At 44.7% G+C, this 19,222-nt stretch overlaps 1 protein-coding gene and 1 pseudogene across 5 annotated transcripts in view; one reads left to right on the top strand and one right to left on the bottom strand.

The window, feature by feature from the left end:
- Positions 1-19,222, top strand: part of Fnip2 (folliculin interacting protein 2) — a 116,417-nt gene that overhangs the window by 88,640 nt on the left and 8,555 nt on the right. For all 5 annotated transcript variants that reach the window (XM_036190109.1, XM_036190108.1, XM_036190110.1 and 2 more), the window contains 2 exons: positions 1,874-3,197; positions 4,125-4,281. In XM_036190109.1, the coding sequence (XP_036046002.1) occupies positions 1,874-3,197; positions 4,125-4,281 (1,481 nt within the window). The remainder of the gene's footprint in view (positions 1-1,873; positions 3,198-4,124; positions 4,282-19,222) is intronic.
- LOC118585497 lies at positions 13,302-18,700 on the bottom strand (annotated as a pseudogene).

Genomic DNA, 19,222 nt, shown 5'->3' with positions numbered 1-19,222 from the left:
TAAGCATGGGGGATATAGTATGCGTGTTCTGTGGAGGGCTAAGCATTTTGCAGTCTCTTACTCTCTGTACCTTGGCTAGCTGTAGGTCCCGATGTTAACTACCATCTACTGTAAATAGTAGCTTCTCAGATTAAGCTTGAGAGATGCATTGCTCTACGGGTACACAGTAAGTCATTAGAAATACTATTTCCATTCAGCAGAATCCCCCCACCAAGGCCTATGACCTGTCCAGCCATAGGCTGTGCTGGACATGGGTTTTATTCTGTGGAGCAGGTTTACATCCAAGCAAAAAGTGATTAGTTTCTCCATGATGTTCTTGCCACTACTGCATCAGGGGCATATCCTGCCAAGCCAGTCTTATTTACAGCTCACAGCATTCACAGTTGGATGTGACTGATGATGCCGGGCCCTTTCAGTAGCTTGCATAACGCCTTCAGGCACTGTGAAGGTTAGCCAGTAGGGATGTAGCTTGCAGCTAAGTACCAGCTTGATTTCTCTATGTGGTCTCTTCAGCAATAGGGTCTTACTGTGAAATTCTGGAGTGTAGTGAAGAGCACTGGCAATAGCCTGTTTGGGGGCATCTACAAGATCTCATCAGCCAACAACTCCAAAAGAAATAACCCAATCCTGACTCTGTGATTTTTGTTTGATAGCTTGTAGTATCTAGTAGGAACATTGTTGCCCTGTTATAGGTGACTCCCTTTTAAGGAGAGTGTGTGTGTGTGTGTGTGTGTGTGTGTGTGTGTGTGTGTGTGTGTGTATTTGGTTTCCGTATGACGTTTTTGGAAGATCTTTAGTCCTCTTTCCCCACACTCTCTCCTCTACCCTGCCTTCTGTCCCCCCCCCCCCCCCCCAGTTTAACCCTGCTTGCTCCATTATTCTTAACACACTGAGGTTGGTATGTTCTGGGACAGGCTGCCCTGGCAATGCGCACTGTTGAATTGATTCGGTCGTTTCCACTCTTCACATTGAACACAACTCTGGCTCATCAGCCTGTGTTAACCAGCTTATCAGAATAAAGCTAAGAAGACATGATTTGTGTTCTGTCAACTTTTTATATGATATGAAATAAACAAAATTTACATTTGTTATTCATGAGTAGGTAGTTTTTCCTATAAATCAAACTGAGTCTACTTAGAGTCCTATACACACTGCCTCATTAAGTAATTTTAATGATTTACTTCATATCAGTTTAGAAATTCTTGAATTTGCATTTTACCCTAAGACACACCATCCTAGGATTCTTCTTCATTTCTAATTACGTGTCTGTAGTACGTGTTTATCCTTGTGTAGGTATGTGCATATGAGTTCAGGGATCTGGGGAGACCAGAAGATGGCCTGTCCAGAATTACAGACAGTTGTGGGAAGCCTTGCCCAACGAGGACGTGGGTGCTTGGGAATTGAACTTAGGTCCTCACACACAGGCCCAGCATATGCTCCTAACCATTGAGCCTTCTCTCCAGTCTTCCCCATGACGCACTCCCCACTGTATTCTTTTAAGAAATTCTTATAATCTGCAAGATATGTATGTACTTGATCTGGTCATTTATGCAGAACAATGGCTTCCGCTTTCCTTGGACAAGCATGTAGCCACCTGAGCCCCGTGAGGGGCTTGTGTGTCCAGAAGCACTGCTGCCCTGTTCTGCTGTGTTCAGCTGGACGCTAGGCTGCAGCCTGTTCGGCCTTTCAGACCTGCAGTCCAGTATCGGGGCAACTGGAACTTGGCCATTCCTGGAAATTTTATATCTGATGCCTCAATAAGTGATTGGAGGCTGGGAATCACGTTACCAGTAGTTTTGTTCTCATAGAGGGTGGATATTCCATATGTGCTAACACCAGAGGACTTTGTCTTCTGTCCATCTTTGCCCTGTAGGTGACCTTTATGGAGCTATAGGCTCTCCAGTGAGACTGACCCGCACAGTGGTGATTGGAAAGCAGAAGGATTTGGTCCAGCGCATCCTTTATGTTCTGACCTACTTTCTCCGTTGCTCCGAGCTACAAGAGAATCAGCTGACCTGGAGTGGGAATCCTAGTGAAGACGACCAAATTATAAATGGGAGCAAGATTGTAACAGCCCTGGAAAAAGGAGAGGTGGAGGAATCTGAGTATGTGGTAGTTACGGTGAGAAATGAGCCTGCTCTTGTCCCGCCAATCCTACCACCAGTGACTGCTGGAACAGGGAGCGCAGAGCCTAGAGGAGCAGCTGAGATCCCGGAAGGCACTGATACCAGTGAGCTGGGTCACAAACCTGACAGAAACAGATGCAAGAGGCCAGAACAGAGTTCTGAGGCCAGTAGCATGGGGTTCCAAGAGGCAGAACCTGACAGTTCGTGGACACCTCAAGGCATAGTCTGTAAGGACAAACAGAATGACCAAGAGGCACCCCAAGATGACTCTTCAAGACCTCCCAGCTCTGAGGTTCCCAGGGTAAGACGAAGGATGGACCCACATGCTGTCCATGAGGAGCTGCATGGGGAGCTGCTAAAGAAACCAGCTGACAGGTCAGCAGCGTGGCCCTGCCCTGACAGACATTCCCAGGAGGATCCTCCTGTTGAAAAGGTCACCTTCCATATTGGAAGCTCTGTCTCACCAGAGGCCGACTTTGAAAGCCGCACCAAAAAAATGGAGGAGCGGCTAAAGACCTGTGGACAGTTTTGTGGGACCAGTGCCTCTCTCAGTCCGAGCGTGGACACTGGCCTGACTCAAGACCAGCAGGACTCTAGGTGTTGCTCCAAAGCTGACTTTCAAAAGGACAATGCCCTTCCTGAGGACCAGTCCTCGGGAGGAGAAGGCGTCTCTGAGGACAGAGGCCTCCAAGCCAACATCATGGCATGTGCTGGGGAACAACTTAGCCTAGCTCATGGCCACCCTGCACCTTCCAGCTGTGTGGCAGACGGTGGCCAGAGACCACTGGAGCACACTGGAGATTTGCAATGCCAAGGCAAGAAAAGACCTTTGTCACAGCATGTAAACAGATATAGACAGCAGCATGGTCTGCTGGGTGCTGCAGATGTCCCCTGTGGGGATGCCAGTGGTAAGGCCAACTTCAGGATCGAAGGAGACATTCCCAGGAATGAAAGCTTGGATAGTGCTCTCGGAGACAGTGATACTGAAGCGTGTGCTTTTGCCCTGCTAGGCCTAGGTCCCAGTTGTGACAGGACTGAAGGGTCCTTGGAAGTGGAGCTGCCTCTGCCAAGGTAACACTGCACAGGGAACTGGAGTCTGTTCCCAGCCTGACACTATGAAAATGGTAACTACCCACACCCACTTCATACACAATGCATTTTTTCTCTTAAATGTTAGAGGTATCACCAGTCACACTGCAGGAGTTTCCAGCCTGTCTAGTCTCCAGGGATGCTCACAGTTTTGGTGCAGCTGTGTTTTTGGACAGAGGACTGGTGGTTGTCTTTGTAGCTCCTGAGACATTTGGGGGGCAGTGAAGGGCCACAGCAGTCACGGTAGCAAGGAGGAGAGAGTTGCATATGGTGTCATGTGTGTGTAATTTGTGCGGTTGGCTCGGATGTCTTGCTTCTAAGGTAATGGGTCACACCCACCGTGAGGCTCCTCTCCCACCACTTTGTACTCTTCGTCAGCACTTCATTGGGTTGGTTCTCTGGTCTGTGATGGCTGAAAGTTGCAATTAAAAGATTTCTTCTGTTCTTCCTCCCTGTGGTGGATGCCTCCCTTAGCAGATAGGTCAGAGTCATAAAGCCATGCCTTGTTCACCATGACCCCCAGCCTCCTCTTTCATTCTTCTGGTATGGACTTTCAGGTGGATGTGTGGTATGAGGTGTAAGAAGAGACCCCTTAGGTTTTAGACAAGGTCTCACTATGTAGCTGAGGCTACCTTTACACTGAGAACACGCACCTCCACATCTGGCTGAAGAATGAAGTTTTAACTAGCCATGGAAATAGTATATTTTTTCCAGCCTTCCATTTTAATAAAAATACTTCCTTTCCTCCTAAATTCCCTTTTTCTCACACTCATGATCTCTTTATAGACTCCGATATGGGCTACAGGAAACAATTATAGTTTCTTGTATCACTGGAGGTTTGATTCCCACTGTAATAACAACAAGTGAGTACTTTTAACTGCGTATTTAATAGCTCAAATGTTGTTTTAGGTCTCAGAGCACCAGCAAGCCAAATGTCAGAAATTTTGCCCGCTCGCTTCTGGCGGGTTACTGCGCTACGTATATGCCTGATTTGGTGCTGCATGGCACCGGCAGCGACGAGAAGCTGAAGCAGTGCCTGGCGGCTGACCTGGTCCACACGGTGCATGTAAGTGACCCCAGTGGAGAACCACAGGACGGGCAGCGACAGGGTCTCCAGTTGACATCCAGGGCCTCTGTGTAAAGGGTTGCTTGTAAAGACACCGAGTGACATGAGAACCAATGAGGTGTGGTTAAGAGTCCAGGGACAGTAAGTGAGCAGACCTGGGCCAGACTCAGCCCAGGGGAGGCAGCAGTAGCAGGACTGCAGGGTCCTGGAGCGGGGACCGTGGGGAAGGTGGGGCATCTGGCTGCCAGTTCTCTCCTCCACCCTCCAGTTTCTTCTGCAAGAGGCCAGAGAGCAGGGGCACAGCTAAGGCAGATGCTTCCCGTTTTCTGTAGAGCTCAGCCTCCTGGGGCCAGTACAGCATGAGTAGAGCCGAGCCAAGAAGGGGTGAATGGCCATGGGCTAGCCTGGCAAATGGGTAAATGGCACAATCGGTGAGTGACATGAGATGCCGTCAGGAGGCAGACCGGAGAGATGTTGTGTATGGCTTGCTGACTATTCAAACCTTGCAAGTTTCTAAAAGCAATTTTTTTTTTTTTTAACTGATTTGTCATTGAGCTCACTTTGATAGCTGGGAGGAGATGGCTGTAGAAAGATTTACAGGTATGACTGGCAAATTGCCTCTAGCTACTGCTGAGTGCTTTTCTGTTATCTCCAGTATGACAGGAGCTGAACACCTAGAGAAACTGTGTCAGTCTGATGGACCCATTTTTAACTGAGCTGCTAGTCAGCAGATGTGCAAGCATAGATGTTTTGCAACTAGACATGTATGGTGTTTTGTGCAATAGGAAGAGTCCTTGTTGTACTGAGATCACTGGATCCTGGCTTGTTATCTCCTTATTGCACACTTTTTGTTTGTTTGGGGAAAGAGTTTTTAAAAGTAGGAAAGAAGGCATTGTATGTTATCTTTGGCCTTAAGCCACCTAGACACACAGCAGACACAGGCTTAACAGGCTAAGGATGTTTGTATGAAGTAGGAAGAAGGGCTCAGATGGGGAAGGTCATGATCCCACATCCCACAGAGGTAAAGAGATGAAGAGCAAGTACTGGGGAGCTGGGCAGGACCCATCCCACCATACATGTGCTTGTCCAGCTATGCCTAGTTCCATACTGTGATCAGACACCATCCCTCGCCAGAATAGTCCTGGAATAAAACTATGAAGTTGCTGTCATCTATATGTAACACAAAATTTTTCATACTAACCACAGGTATTGTACACTTGCTCTTAACCATTTCAGAGGTTGGTCCATCCATTCACCCCATAGCATAAGCACAGGGCCCTCATTACATGGAATCATCTTTCTGAGCTGTCCGGAGGTTGCCTGTGCTTTGTGTGTTTTGTGTGTGTTGGGGGGTCATGAAAGAACCCCGTTTCCTTTGGTGTCACTACCTCCTATCCGTGTTCATGTATGCAGAGCCCTTGGGGTTTGATTCCTCAGGACTGGGTTTTCACTCCCCGCACCACCAAGCCAGAGTTCTGCTCTGACGGAGACACAGGAGACATATTAACTATTGGGGCTGTCCTCAGAGATGTTGATCGTGTCGGTTGAAGCACATACAGGGGATTGTGAGGTTGTCCTCAGTGATGTTGATCATGTCGGTTGAAGCACATACAGGAATGGATTGTGAGGCTGTCCTCAGTGATGTTGATCATGTCGGTTTGTGGCACATACAGGGGATTGTGAGGTTGTCCTCAGTGATGTTGATCATGTCGGTTGAAGCACATACAGGGGATTGTGAGGTTGTCCTCAGTGACATTGATCATATTGATTGTAGCACATTTTGCCCCAAATGCCCAGGTTCCCTTACTAACCATCATGGAAAAGCAACCTCCTGAATTTCACAACTCATGAAATTTTGGCATTTTTATAGGCCACCAATTTCTAATTTCTGAATATTAAATTTTCATTGTGACCATCTGGCTCTATAATCCGTATATTTGAGAAAATAGCCATGTCTACTCTATCATTCCTTTTAGAACTTTTCCGTGTTTCATTTTCTTCCTTTTAAAATAGTATTTTTACACTGTAGAAGCTCTTATTTCTTTAAATCATGTAGTCATCTGGAGAGGTTGGATGTTATTGGGTATAATAACCCATATCATGTGATATGGGTATATACAAAATACAGCCATGTGCATGGTATTAATAGGAAATTATGAAGGGCTCATTAAAATATCTTCAAATTTTAATAACTTCTTAATATGTCTGGTTCCCATTAGTGGACTTTCAGTTTTACTTGGCATGTCCATCATGAGTTTTGTGTGTGTGTGTTTGTTTGTTTTTTGTTTGAAACGGGCTCACCTTGCTGTCCTGGAACTTACTGTGTAGACCAGGCTGGCCCTAAACTTGCAGGGATCCACCTGCCTCTGCCCCCCAAGTGCTGGGGTGTGCACCACCATGTTGGTGCTGAGTTTGATTTTGAAATAGACTTGCACGTAGACTGCCCCCAAGACACACTCTGGTGTGTGACAATGTTTTGTTTTTATTGTAAAAGGGACTTAACTTCTGTTTACAAGTATCTGTGGGGAATAGAAGTATTTTTAAAATATTGGTGAATTAACTATTCATAAAGGACAGTGATTTTCTTTTTCTTTTTCTTTTTTTTTTCTTTTTTTGGTTTTTTTATGACAGGGTTTCTCTGTGTAACTTTGGTGACTGCCCTGGATCTCGCTTTGTAGACCAGGCTGGCCTCGAATTCACAGAGATCTGCCTGGTTCTGCCTCCTGAGCGCCACCACTGCCCAGCGGGGACAGTGAGTTTTCAAAGCTGAGAACTTGTCGGGGAGAAATGGGGTAGATCACTTGGCACCACTTGCTCTGACAACCTGTTTTGAGATATGTAAATATTTTCAGTCTCATGCCAGGCTTTGAAACTCATAATTCCTTTTAAAGGGAGATACTGAACAACTTTTTAAAAGCAATTGATGTACATTATTGACTGGTTTGCATGGCTTAGATTGTAAAGTCTGGCTTCATCAATGTACATTGTATAACCACAGCAGACTAGTTTCTTTTGGAGCATGAGGAAATTTCTTTCTAGAACATTCAACATCAAGAGCGCCTTTTTATTCCTTTTGTTTTCTAGCCTCTTATGAAAGAGGCTTTTTGCCATTCCTTTTCATGGCTTTCGTTACCTTTTACATACTAAGATTCAGGTTTTCTCTGGCTGTATTGACAGTGCTCTTTTTCAGCCTGTCAGTGGAACTCTTTGCCTGCTAGAACTGAGTCCAAAGTAGCATTGCTTCTCTCTTTCCTATCAGCTAAATGTGCACTTCTCTTTGCTTACCCTTTCCCTGTGAATGGAGAGAGTACACATACATAAGCCAGCAACACTCTCATCCTGGGACCCTCACCAGGCCCTGTCTCTCTTTCTGCATCCTGTCTGCCAGTGAATGCTGCCAGCTTGACAGTGTCAGTTTCTACACTGGGGTCAGAGGCGGGCAGTAGACAACATCAGCAGCACCGGCTGGGTTCTGAGTCCTGGTGTTCCTCCTCATTGAGACTTGGAAGCTGACGGCACTCCATTGAGGCTGATTTTAGAAGACACAGGAAAAGGGAAAGTGGAATGCAGTGGTTAAGAGTTTGCTTTCCAGCTCAGCAGCAAAGCGCTTGCCGCATGAGCGTGAGGACTTGTTCAGTCTTCTCCAGGACCCATGCAAAAAGCTGGGTGTGGTGGCATGTTAAATCCAGCTCTGGGGAGCAGAGCCCCCAGCCAAGCCCAGCTTCATTAGTAAGGTCCTTGTGAGAGAACATGTCTCAAAAAACAAGATGGATGGACACAGCAACAACCCCTGAGTTTGACCTCTGGCCTGTATACGAGAAGTTGGGCCTCCGAAGAGGCAACCTAGGCTTGAATCACAGCTCAGTTCCTAATGGCTTTGTGGCCTTCGGACCAGCCTATAAAATAAACTGATGTCATTTGAATTTGAAAATTCTAAAATTCACATTAAGTGTTAAGCACAGTGCCTGGTACACTACTAAGTGTATGTGCCCAGTAAATGTTAACTAAACAGGAAATGTGGGTGGGGCAGTGGTGGCGCACACCATTAATCCCAGCATTCAGGAGGCAGAGACAGGCGGATCTCTGTGAGTTCAAGGCAAGCCTGGACTACAGAGTTGAGTTCCAGGACAGCCAGAGCTACACAGTGAAATCCTGTCTTGAAAAAACAAACAACAGGGGCTGGAGAGATGGCTGAGAGGTTAAGAGCACTGGCTGCTCTTCCAGAGGTCCTGAGTTCACTTCCCAGCAACCACAGGGTGGCTCACAACCATCTGTAATGAGATCTGGTGCCTTCTTCTGGCATACATAATAAATAAATAAATCTTTAAAACAAACAACAACAACAAAGAAAGAAAACCAAAAACCAGGAAACGAGAAAGTGACTTGTAAATGATAAAGCAGTAGGAGATGTTATTAACAAGTAGATACCATTATTATAGTTCAAACAAAATGACTCAGTTTAGAAAGATGTATAAGTATCCTTAACACTATTTGGTTGTGGTCACTGGAAGCACCTGTTAGTCATGGCTAGCTGAGCCTGCACATAAAGTTGCCCTTTGTCCTGTCACAAGGAGTAGGCTGGCATCTCTTACTGTATTAGGTAAAATCATCAGGACAAAAATTAACATCATATTTTAGCTTATAAAACAAAACAAAACAAAATAGTGATCTAGGCTTCAGGCGTTTTACAGACTAATCTATAAATAACAGTTGGCTATAGCAGCCTGTTCCATTTAATTTTAAGAGTAGCAGCAGCAGATTGACTCCAGAAATATCACACAGGAGTCAGTAGCACAGATAAGGAGCTTTGCCGAAAGCCTGGCTGTGATACATGCTCATGAATACTAATTAATTCAGTGGGCAACCAACCAGCTAGACTACAAAAGAACAGCCTGTCCCACCAGACAAGAAATCATTACTTAAGGAGCGCATAGTATGAAATGCTCCAGGTCTGCAGCAGCCTCAGAACCAACAGGTCAGGAAGGACACTGTTTTGGAGGAGTCCCTTATTTGGAACGCCCTGGTTGTTTCCATCTCTCAAGGTTAATGATGAATAGACCGGTAACTTGGGGCAACCCTGCCTCCTGCAGCTGTAGCCCTGAATGCCGCCCCATCTGGGACTAGGAGATGTGTTGAGGGCTGTTAAGGGAAAGGAGTCTTGTTGCTGTTTGTTTCTCTCTCTGTCCTACAGCATCTTACCATGCAGTCCAGGTGGGCCTGGCACTTGGAATTTTCCTGTTAGCTTCCCAACTTCTGGGGTTATACACACGTTTCACCATGCCAGTCTCACTTACCTTTCCTCTCCCCTCCCTCCTTCCCACATGCTAGGCACATGATCATTGAGCTGTACCTCCAACTCTTAAACTACATGTTTTGACCGATAACTGGATTTTGATGACCTTTTTTTTTCCTCCACTGAGATAACTGAAATCCTTACAGATAACCAGGGTTATTGTTTAGTGAGACCTTTGTATTGTGTGTGAGTATATATGTGCACACAGCTTCATACATATACATCAGTATGTACACACGTTCACACATCTACAAGCATGTATCTGATCTTTGCATAGTCCTACAGTTACCTTGAAGCAGAAAGTAAATCTCACTTTTTTTTTTTTTTAAGCTGAGGATCGAACCCAGGGCCTTGCAAGCGTTCTACCACTGATCTAAAACCTCACTTCTTGTGTATTCTAGTATGTCACCTGGTGCCTGGTGCATAAAAAGTGCTTGATGGGGGCTGGAGAGATGGCTCAGAGGTTAAGAGCCCTGACTGCTCTTCCAGACGTCCTGAGTTCAATTCCCAGCAACCACATGGTGGCTCACAACCATCTGTAATGAGATCTGGTGCCCTCTTCTGGCCTGCAGTCGTACATGCTGTGTACATAATCAATAAATAAATCTTTAAAAAGTGCTTGATGATGATAGGTAACTTCATAAAACTGGGTGTAGAGCATTGTATGTTTGTTATTGGAGCTGAAACTCATGGGGTATGCCTTCTCCTAGGGTAAAGATCTTTCTTTAAAATAGTAAAGAGGAAAGTGGTAGTTGACATTCTTTTAAATGTATTTATATTTATGCATATGGAGATTTTCCTACATAAGCCAGAAGAGGGACTGGAGTTACAGATGCTCTGAGCCACTGTGTGGGTGATGGCATCGGACCCAGGTTCTCTGGGAGAGTGTTCTTAAACTCCTGTATGCATTTTCTTAAAGGAGGCTAAGGACTTTCAGATTTTATGTCTCATGTGTGCATTCTGTCATAATTCAAATCATTTTTCCATTTTCTTTTTATTATGAGATATTTGGACATTTATGTCAGTCTCCACAAAGGCTGCAAACCTTCTCTTGCACTGTGGTCACACACTTGATCACATGACTTGGTTCTGGGATTCTGATTTGTGTACCTTTCTGCACCTTCCCACTGAATCTGATCTCAACCTGGCATTGGAGCCGGTGGCCATGGGCTGAATGTGGGGATTAGCCCAGTGAGCACAGTAATTACAGCTACAGCATAAGCTTGGAGGACCTCCTTCTTCTTTCCTATGCCCTATGTCTTGATAGTGTCATGTGGTTCTCAGAGGCCTTCCTTCACCTGACCTTCCTGTCGTCCAGAGTGACCGCTGCTCTTGCTGCCCCTCCTTCCTCCTAATTTAAGATGGGATCTTGCTTGTTGCCCAGGCTGGACTTGAACGTGAGGTGTGTTTGCATGATCTGCCAAGTGTTGGGGATGTAGCCCTATGCCATCATGCTGACCCTTTCCTCTTCTTCATCACATGACAACGCTTCAGTCTTTAGTGACTAACACCTGTTAGTCACCTGTTTCCAAGAGCAGAATTCTGCTGATTGCAAATAGCGGTGTGAAGTATATTGCTGTTCCTTCTGAGTCTGCATATGCTGAACCTATTGAATGCACTAGCAGTCTGGTGGCAGCCTCTCAGGTGGCCTGACTGGATTGGCTCTCCAGTGAAGAGGCAGGCAGGCTGAAGAAAGGTTACATTGTGGCAGACTTACTTTATCTGTTAAAAAACACTGAAGTGTCTTTTTTATGATAGGCATAGATACTACTCATTTGGAGCCTGAAAGTAGGAGGATTCTGGCAAGTGCAGTACCTGCAGACAAATTTCTAAAGGTCTTATTAATAAAAACAAACCTGGAGCCAGGTATTGGGGTGACTGCTGAAAGATCAGAGAGACAGAACAGGCCACAGCTAACCTCAGCTTGCCAGTTCCTCAGAGCTTATTTCCTCAAACTGGAAGCCTGTGTCCTCATCTGAAAGGAGCTCAGCTGAACTGCTGCTCAAAAGCCTAAAAGCTTGAGTTACTTATATACCTTTCTGCTTCCTGCCATCACTTCCTGGGATTAAAGGCATGTGTCACCATGCCTGGCTGTTTCCAGTGTGGCTTTGAACTCACAGAGATCCAATGGATCTCTGCCTCCAGAATGTTCCCCAAAATATTGTACACCCTAATAAACTTATCTGGGGTCAGAGAACAGAACAGCCACTAGATACAGAGGCTAGAAAAAGGTGGCACACAAACCTTTAATCCTATCACTTGGGAGGCAGAGATCCATCTGGATCTCTGAGTTTAAAGCCACACTGGAAACAGCCAGGCATGGTGACTCATGCCTTTAATCCCAGGAAGTGAGCCCATAATCCCAGGAAGTGATGGCAGAAAGCAGAAAGGTATATAAGGCCTGAAAACCAGGAACTAGAAGCTTTTGCCTGGTTAAGCTTTCAGGCTTCTAGCAGCAGTTCAGCTGAAACCCATTCTAGATGAGGACTCAGAGGTTTCCAGTCTGAGGAAACAGGATCAGCTGAGGAACTGGCAAGGTGAGGTGGCTGTGGCTTGTTCTGCTTCTCTGATCTTCCATCATTCACCCCAATACCTGGCTTCGGATTTGTTTTTATTAATAAGACCTGTTAAGATTCATGCAATATAAAGGTGTGTGTGCCACCGTTTTCTGGCCTCTATATCTAGTGGCTGTTCTGATCTCTAACCCCAGATAAGTTTATTAGGGTGCACAATACATTGGGGGACACAACATCACCACAGGTACCTGCTACATATAGATGGAATTCTCCCCCTTAAACATGGGGTGATGACAGTATTATTGAAGTTTTAGGGCATAAGCATTGGTCTTAGCAGTTCCCAAAAGCTAGGGTTGTCCACCATCCCCAGTCTGTCAACTAAGGATCTGATGGCCTGTAAAAGTGGCAGCCTTGGAATTGAGCGGGACACAGGCTGAGCTGGCCCATCATCTCTCCACAACAATTGCTGCTTAGGAGGGACCTTGGAAGTCTTTAAGCTGTAGGAGCTCCCTGGGGCTTATTTATTTCATTTACTTCCTGAGCCTTGTAAGTTTCATTTCCTCAGTGAATAAGCTTTCCTTAATAAGCTTCCTTCGTCTTCCTGGGAAAGAATATTTCAATTCTAAGAAAATTTCTGCCCGGCAATGTGTGTTATTACACACCTGTGTTTGTATGGTTTTGCTGTAGCTGAAATTTTTCTGTGTTCCAGCCTGCTGGGAGTCAGGACAATTCTCTCTCACCTGCCAGTCCTGCTGCCGCTGGGACCCAAGCAAACACACAGAGACTTATATTACTTATAAATTGCATGGCCATGACAGGCTTCTTGCTATCTAGTTCTTATATCTTAAATTAACCCATTTCTATAAATCTATACCTTGCCACGTGGCTTGTGGCTTACCGATATCTTACATCATGTTTCTCATGGTGATGGCTGGCAGTGTCTCTCTCCCTCAGCCTTCCTGTTCCCAGAATTTTCCTTTCTCTTTGTCCTGCCTATACTTCCTGCCTGGCTGCTGGCCAATCAGCACTTCCTTCCTTCCTCCCTCCCTTCCTCCCTCCTTCCCTCCCTCCCTCCCTCCTCCCTTTCTTCCTTCCTTCCTTCCTTCATTCATTCATTCATTTATTTATTTATTGGTGCTAAAATTTTTTATTTGAAGAAATGATACAAATTAAAGAACGGATGTTTTGGTGCGACTTATAGAAACGATAAAGGCAGCCCGACATGCATGCCCGGCCTCAGTGAGCGGTAAAGTCACTCGTGGCTTTGGGGAAGTCAGCTTAGCTCTCCTCACTGTGTCCCAGGGTGTGCTTGTCAAAGAGATATTCCGCCAGGCCAGCTTCAGGGCTCCGGTCTTGCGGAGGTTGGTCATGTGGTCACCCAGTTCTCTGGATTTCACCTGCTCACTCAGGTAGTGGGTCTCAGCGAAGTCACACAAGTGGGGGTCATTTTTGTCGGCAGCCAGTCTGTACAGTTCCAGGAGTGACTGGTTCACACTCTTCTCCAAGTGCAGTGCACACTCCATCTCATTCAGCCCGCTCTCCCGGTCATCGAAGTCTGGTTTCTTGATATCCTGCAGGAAGATTCGGCCACCTCATTGGTTCTGTAGCTCCATCAGTGTCTCAGCATGCTCCCCCTGCTCAGGAGATTGGTGGAGAAAGTACTTGGCAAAGTTCCTCAGAGCTACATCATCCCCGTCGAAGTTGCAAGACATAGACAGACAGACGTAGGAGGCATACAGTTCCCGGTTGATGGCAGCCTCCGAGTCCTGGTGGTAGTTCTGGCGAACTTGCAAGGGAGACGCGGTGGCGGGGCGAGGCACGGTGACCACGGTGACGCTGGAGGCAGAGCAACAAGGTTGCAGAGGGTTCTGGCTCGGAGCAGCCCGCTGGGGTCCGAGGGTCGAGCGCCCGGTTCCATTCAAGCACTACTGAAGTAGGAAACCTCAGCGATTCTGGGCTAGAACGTCTGGCCGCACTTTATGTACTAACCAATCAGAGCAACACATCCACAGCCTAGAGAACATCCCACAGCAGTTTGCTACATATGTATTTGGTAAGGTACGAACTTAAATTCTACTTGAGCCAGTACTTTGAAGGAACCTCGGCTACACAGCAAATTCAAGTCCAGCCCGGACTACATGAAACCCTGCCTCAACATGCCCAAGTCTATTTAATAACGTCTACCATTAAGTTAATGTTAAAAAAAAAAATACCATAATTCTGGGTATCGTGACACACAAGTTTGAGGCCAGCCTGCCCTATATAATGAGTACCAGATTAGTCTTTGGCTGTGTAGCAAGTTCGTCAATAAATAAATAAATAAGTAAATAAATAAATAAATTAAGTAAGTAAGTAAGTAAGCATCACTATAATTCAGTTTTCCTTTGTGTAATATGGTACCATACATGCTTGAATTATAGAATCTTCCCAAAGGAGAATGGTGAATGGTAAAGTAAGGACCAGGGCTGGTTATGGTGGCCACCTTTTTCTATTTGGGTTTCTACTGCTGTGGTAGAACACCTTGACAAAAATGTACTTAGGGAAGAATATACTATAATCCTAGCACTGAGGAGGCTGAGACAAGAAGATCACAAGTTGAAGGCCTACTCTGGCCCCATAGTGAATCCTAAATTCACTGGATTCTACATAGTGAGGAAATGTCTTAAAAACACACATTACTTAAGCTCCAGGACATCGGGTGTATGTAGGTACATATTACTGTAGAAACCCTGAACATGAATTTTTAGACTTTCTCAAAGTCTGTAAGCTTGGCAGTTGACTTATAGGCCCAGTCCTAATGTATTTCAATTGGCTTCTCTCTAAGGGTTGCTTCTGTAAAGTCTTCTAGCGGTCTCCAGAATCAGTAGACCTTAAGCATCATCTCCTGACCCTCTAGAAGTCCAGACCCCTCATGTTACAACTAATGTGATCCCGGATGATGCTTTTACCATTTTCTAACTTCATCCTTTGTCCTGACTCCTGAGAGTCGTTTCTTTAGAAGATCCTTGTTCACCTGCAGATAAGCAAGCAGGTTCTAGGTGATGCTGGGAGTGGATGTATGCTGCTAACTCTACAGAAATACTTATGGACTGAGTGTGAAGTATTTAGTCTTAGAGTATCTAATTCTTGAAGTGTTTTTAAGGCACTTTTCTGAAAGTGTTCAACATTTTTCTGTTGCTGGAGTCTGTACGTAACAGCAAACCCATGCTGTTAGGGGGAGCAAGATGCCAGGACTCCATCCTTTCCCTATGCACAACCTGTTATTTTAATTCAGGAAGTACTGTTTGTCACGTGCCTGCTCCTGTGCTAGGGAGGAAGTTTGAGGAAACTGCTCACTCAGTGGTGCTGTGCCTCGGGCTCTGCCCTTTCTCCTCGCTCCCATGACCAAGAACTTCCATGTTCTTCCCTCACATTTCTTTTTCTTAATGAGTCACTTTCATTTTATTTTACCAACTCCTCCGCCCATCCTGGCCATGTATGTTGCTGCAACCTTCTGAATGCACTTTATTCTTCATTGCTTAAAAAACACTCTTCCCATTGACGGTGGCACCATGCAGACTATTGGCCATTTGGACTGACACACCTTCCCCCCCCTTTTTCTGCAGCAGGGAGATCATATAGGAAGCTTGGGGTCAGTTTGAACCTGGGACCCAAATCACCTGCAAATTGTTTGTTTTGTTTTTTGGTTGTTTTATTATTTATTTATTTATTTATTTTTTAAAATTTTTGGTTTTTCAAGACAGGGTTTCTCTGTGTAGCTTTGCGCTTTTCCTGGAACTCGCTTTGGAGACCAGGCTGGCCTCGAACTCACAGAGATCCACCTGGCTCTGCCTCCCGAGGGCTGGGATTAAAGGTGTGCACCACCACCGCCTGGCCTGCAAATCCGTGTTTTAATGACTAGATTTTGAAGCTGAGCATGGTGGTACATGTTAGAATCCCATCATTCTGGCAACAATAGTAGCCTGTCTCACAGAAATATTTTTAAACTTGCTTCTCTGGGAATGTGATTGGCATGCATTCAACTTAAAGGTATATTGGCGTGTGGCCAGGGATGAAGGACAGACAGGTCCGCATTGCATTCCTAACACTGAAGGGGGTTTGCTAACACAGACAGACTCACCAGGCCTTATCCAGAGGGATGTTAGGATGAATTTCTTGGAACTTCAGCTAAGCAGCTCAAAGCAACAAATGGTCAGCACAGGATGCTGGATGGGAGAAAATGAAGACAGAAGGCGGACAGTACTGGTTTTCCTTTGGGAAATGAGTTAGAAAAGTCTGCTCAGAGCACTGGCCATGCAGTGGGTGCTACTGCTGTTCCTCTGGAAACTCGCCCTCCTCCTCCCACTCTTGATTTGGGGCTTTGATAGCTGTGCTGTTGAGATGCCCTCGTGTGCATGCAGGATACCGGAATATGTCAGAAGGGGCTGCTGGTGAAGCACTCACTTTTTGATCATTTTGTTTTGTGTTTTAAACCATAGAAACAAACATATGAAAATACACTGTTTCATTAATCATCCGGAAATGCAGATTTAAACTACTACACACCCTCTGTAATGGCTACAATTAAAAACATACAGTCCGACACCAGGATGGTTATGGAGTAACAGGAACTGTAATGTGTGGCTGATGGCGATGGAGCCACTTTGGAAAACCATGTTCTTAAAAAGTTAAGCATGCATTTATCACATGAACCAGCATCTCCACTCCTCAGTATTTATTCAGAGAAATAAAATCATGTCCATACCAAGATTTGTAAATATGAGTGCTCACAGACCTTTTGTTCTTAGTGGTCAAGCATTAGAAACAATCTCTCTCAAGATTTTTTTATGTTATGTGGATAGGCGTTTGTCTGCATGTGTACCACATGCATGCCTGGTGTCTGGAGAGCATGTTATGTTTTCCCTAGAACTGGAGTACAGACAATTGTAAACAGCCATGTGGGTGCTGAGAACCAACCTCTGGATAAACAATTGTACTGTACTCTTATAAGAGGATGCTCAAAAATAAAAATAAGGAACTAATATAGAATAAATACATCTGTGTCTCAAAAGTACTATTTTTGAAGAAGCCAGAAACAAAAAAACTATGGGCCATGTGATCTTATATGAAATTCCACAAGAGTCAGAACAGTAGTTCTAGGGGGCAAAATAGTGGGTTGCTGGTGTATTACAAGGGCTGACTACAAAGGAACATGAACTGCTGTGGGTCCTGCAAATACTTCCAATACATAATTAATGGCAGTGGATATACAACTGTATACATATATTAAAACTCATCCAGTTGTCATATATAATTAGTGAATTTTAACATGTGTAAATTGCATCAATAAACAAGACAAAAGAGATTCAGAAAAAGTTAAAAGACAAACTTCCAAATAGTATACCACTGCCCTCCCAATATACAATGATGGATGTGAGTCAGTCAGACGACCCATAGGACACTTGGATATGGCTAGGAAAGTTCCACACTGTAATACATCATGACTAGTATTTCCAAGGAACAGTTTCTTCATGGTAGAAACGTAATCATTAATTTGATAAAATTAAATGTAGTTATTCTATTATGAAACATCACATCTACATATGTATATCTGTATTCCCAAATTTTGAGATCAGTTTTTAAATGTAAGACATTAAGAAAACTAATGAGAAAAACAGCCTTTCTGAGGATGTAAATGTAGAATACCAACCATGTCTCAAAAAAAGAAAAGAAAAAAAGAAAAACAGCAATAAATCTCAAAATTATCCCCCAGAAGCTCCAGATGAAAAAAACAACTGTCAGACCAGTAGAAAGCTTTCCGTAACCCGTGACTATATGATGTCAGAGCTCAATGGGGTCCTGTAGAATGCTGCTGTCAAATCCCACCCAAGAAACAAGTGTGAGACTTGAGGGTTTGGGTTTGGATGAAGACCATCCCTGGAGAGCCTTTTACGTCAGCCCCACTGATAACTTGTTACACATATGAATCCCTAGCCCAGCTACTCTACCCAGAGAATAACCAAGTTTTTTTTTGTTTGTTTGTTTTTTCAAGACAGGGTTTCTCTGTAGCTTTGGAGCCTGTCCTGGAACTCGCTCTCTAGCACAGGCTGGCCTCAAACTCACAGAGATCCTTCTGGCTCTGCCTCCCAAGTGCTGGGATTAAAGGCGTGTACCACCACTGCCCGGCCCAAGTTTCCATCTTGGATCGCTTGACTTCTGAGTTCTTGAGTTCTTGAGAACGACTACAGACAGAACAAAAAGCTGGGTTTTAAGAGATGAGATATTTTTGAGGCCATGTTCTTTGATGTTGTCTTAGTTGTTTCTGCTGCTGTGATAAAAATACCCGGACAAACCTAGCTTAGAATAGCAGGATTTTTTTTGACTCACTGTTGGAGGTTACGGTCCATCACTGCGGTGAAGTCACAGCAGCGGGATCCTGGGTGCAGCCGTTCACATTGTCTCTGTGGACAAGCAACAGAGAATAATGAACGCTTGTATTCAGCTCAATGTTTCCTTTTTTATATAGTCCAGGATCCCAGCCTAGGGAATGGTACCACCCATCATGAGTGTGTCTTCTCACCTCAAATGTCCCAATCAAGACAATCCCCGACAAGCATGCTCTAAATCTCATCACATTGACAGCTGAGGTTAATCATTACAGATGTTTCTACCCTATGATACAGTTTATTATAAAGTATTTTACATTTTAAGTATACGTCTTAGTAGCTACACTTTTTCCTTTTGAACTTACCTAGATAAGTCCTCAGCCTGGTTATAGTAGATTATTAAAAATGATTGGTGTATATAGTTATAGTTACTAAAGAAACTTTGCTGAATGATTAAAGCTATTCCCTTAAGGAACTGATGGGGTGTGTGTGCACATATATGCATGTGCATGTGGAGGCCAGGGGTGAGCTGTAAGTGTGTTGTTCTCAGGATGGCTGTCCATCTTGTGGTGGTGCTTGTTTTTATATTTTGTTTTTAAGATTTGTTTTTCTTTCTGTGTGTGCATACGTGTGTGTGTGTGTGTGTGTGTGTGTGTGTGTGTATGTATGTATATGTATGTGTATGTATGCATGCCTACTACACAGGTACAGGTACTCACCATGGCCAGAAGAGGGCATCAGATTCCTTAGAGGTTGTTACAGGCTGT

The sequence above is a fragment of the Onychomys torridus genome, chromosome 6, assembly GCF_903995425.1.
Source record: "Onychomys torridus chromosome 6, mOncTor1.1, whole genome shotgun sequence".
NCBI lineage: Eukaryota > Metazoa > Chordata > Mammalia > Rodentia > Cricetidae > Onychomys > Onychomys torridus.
Note: the sequence above shows the minus strand (reverse complement) of the source record. Positions and strands in the feature narration are given on the sequence as shown.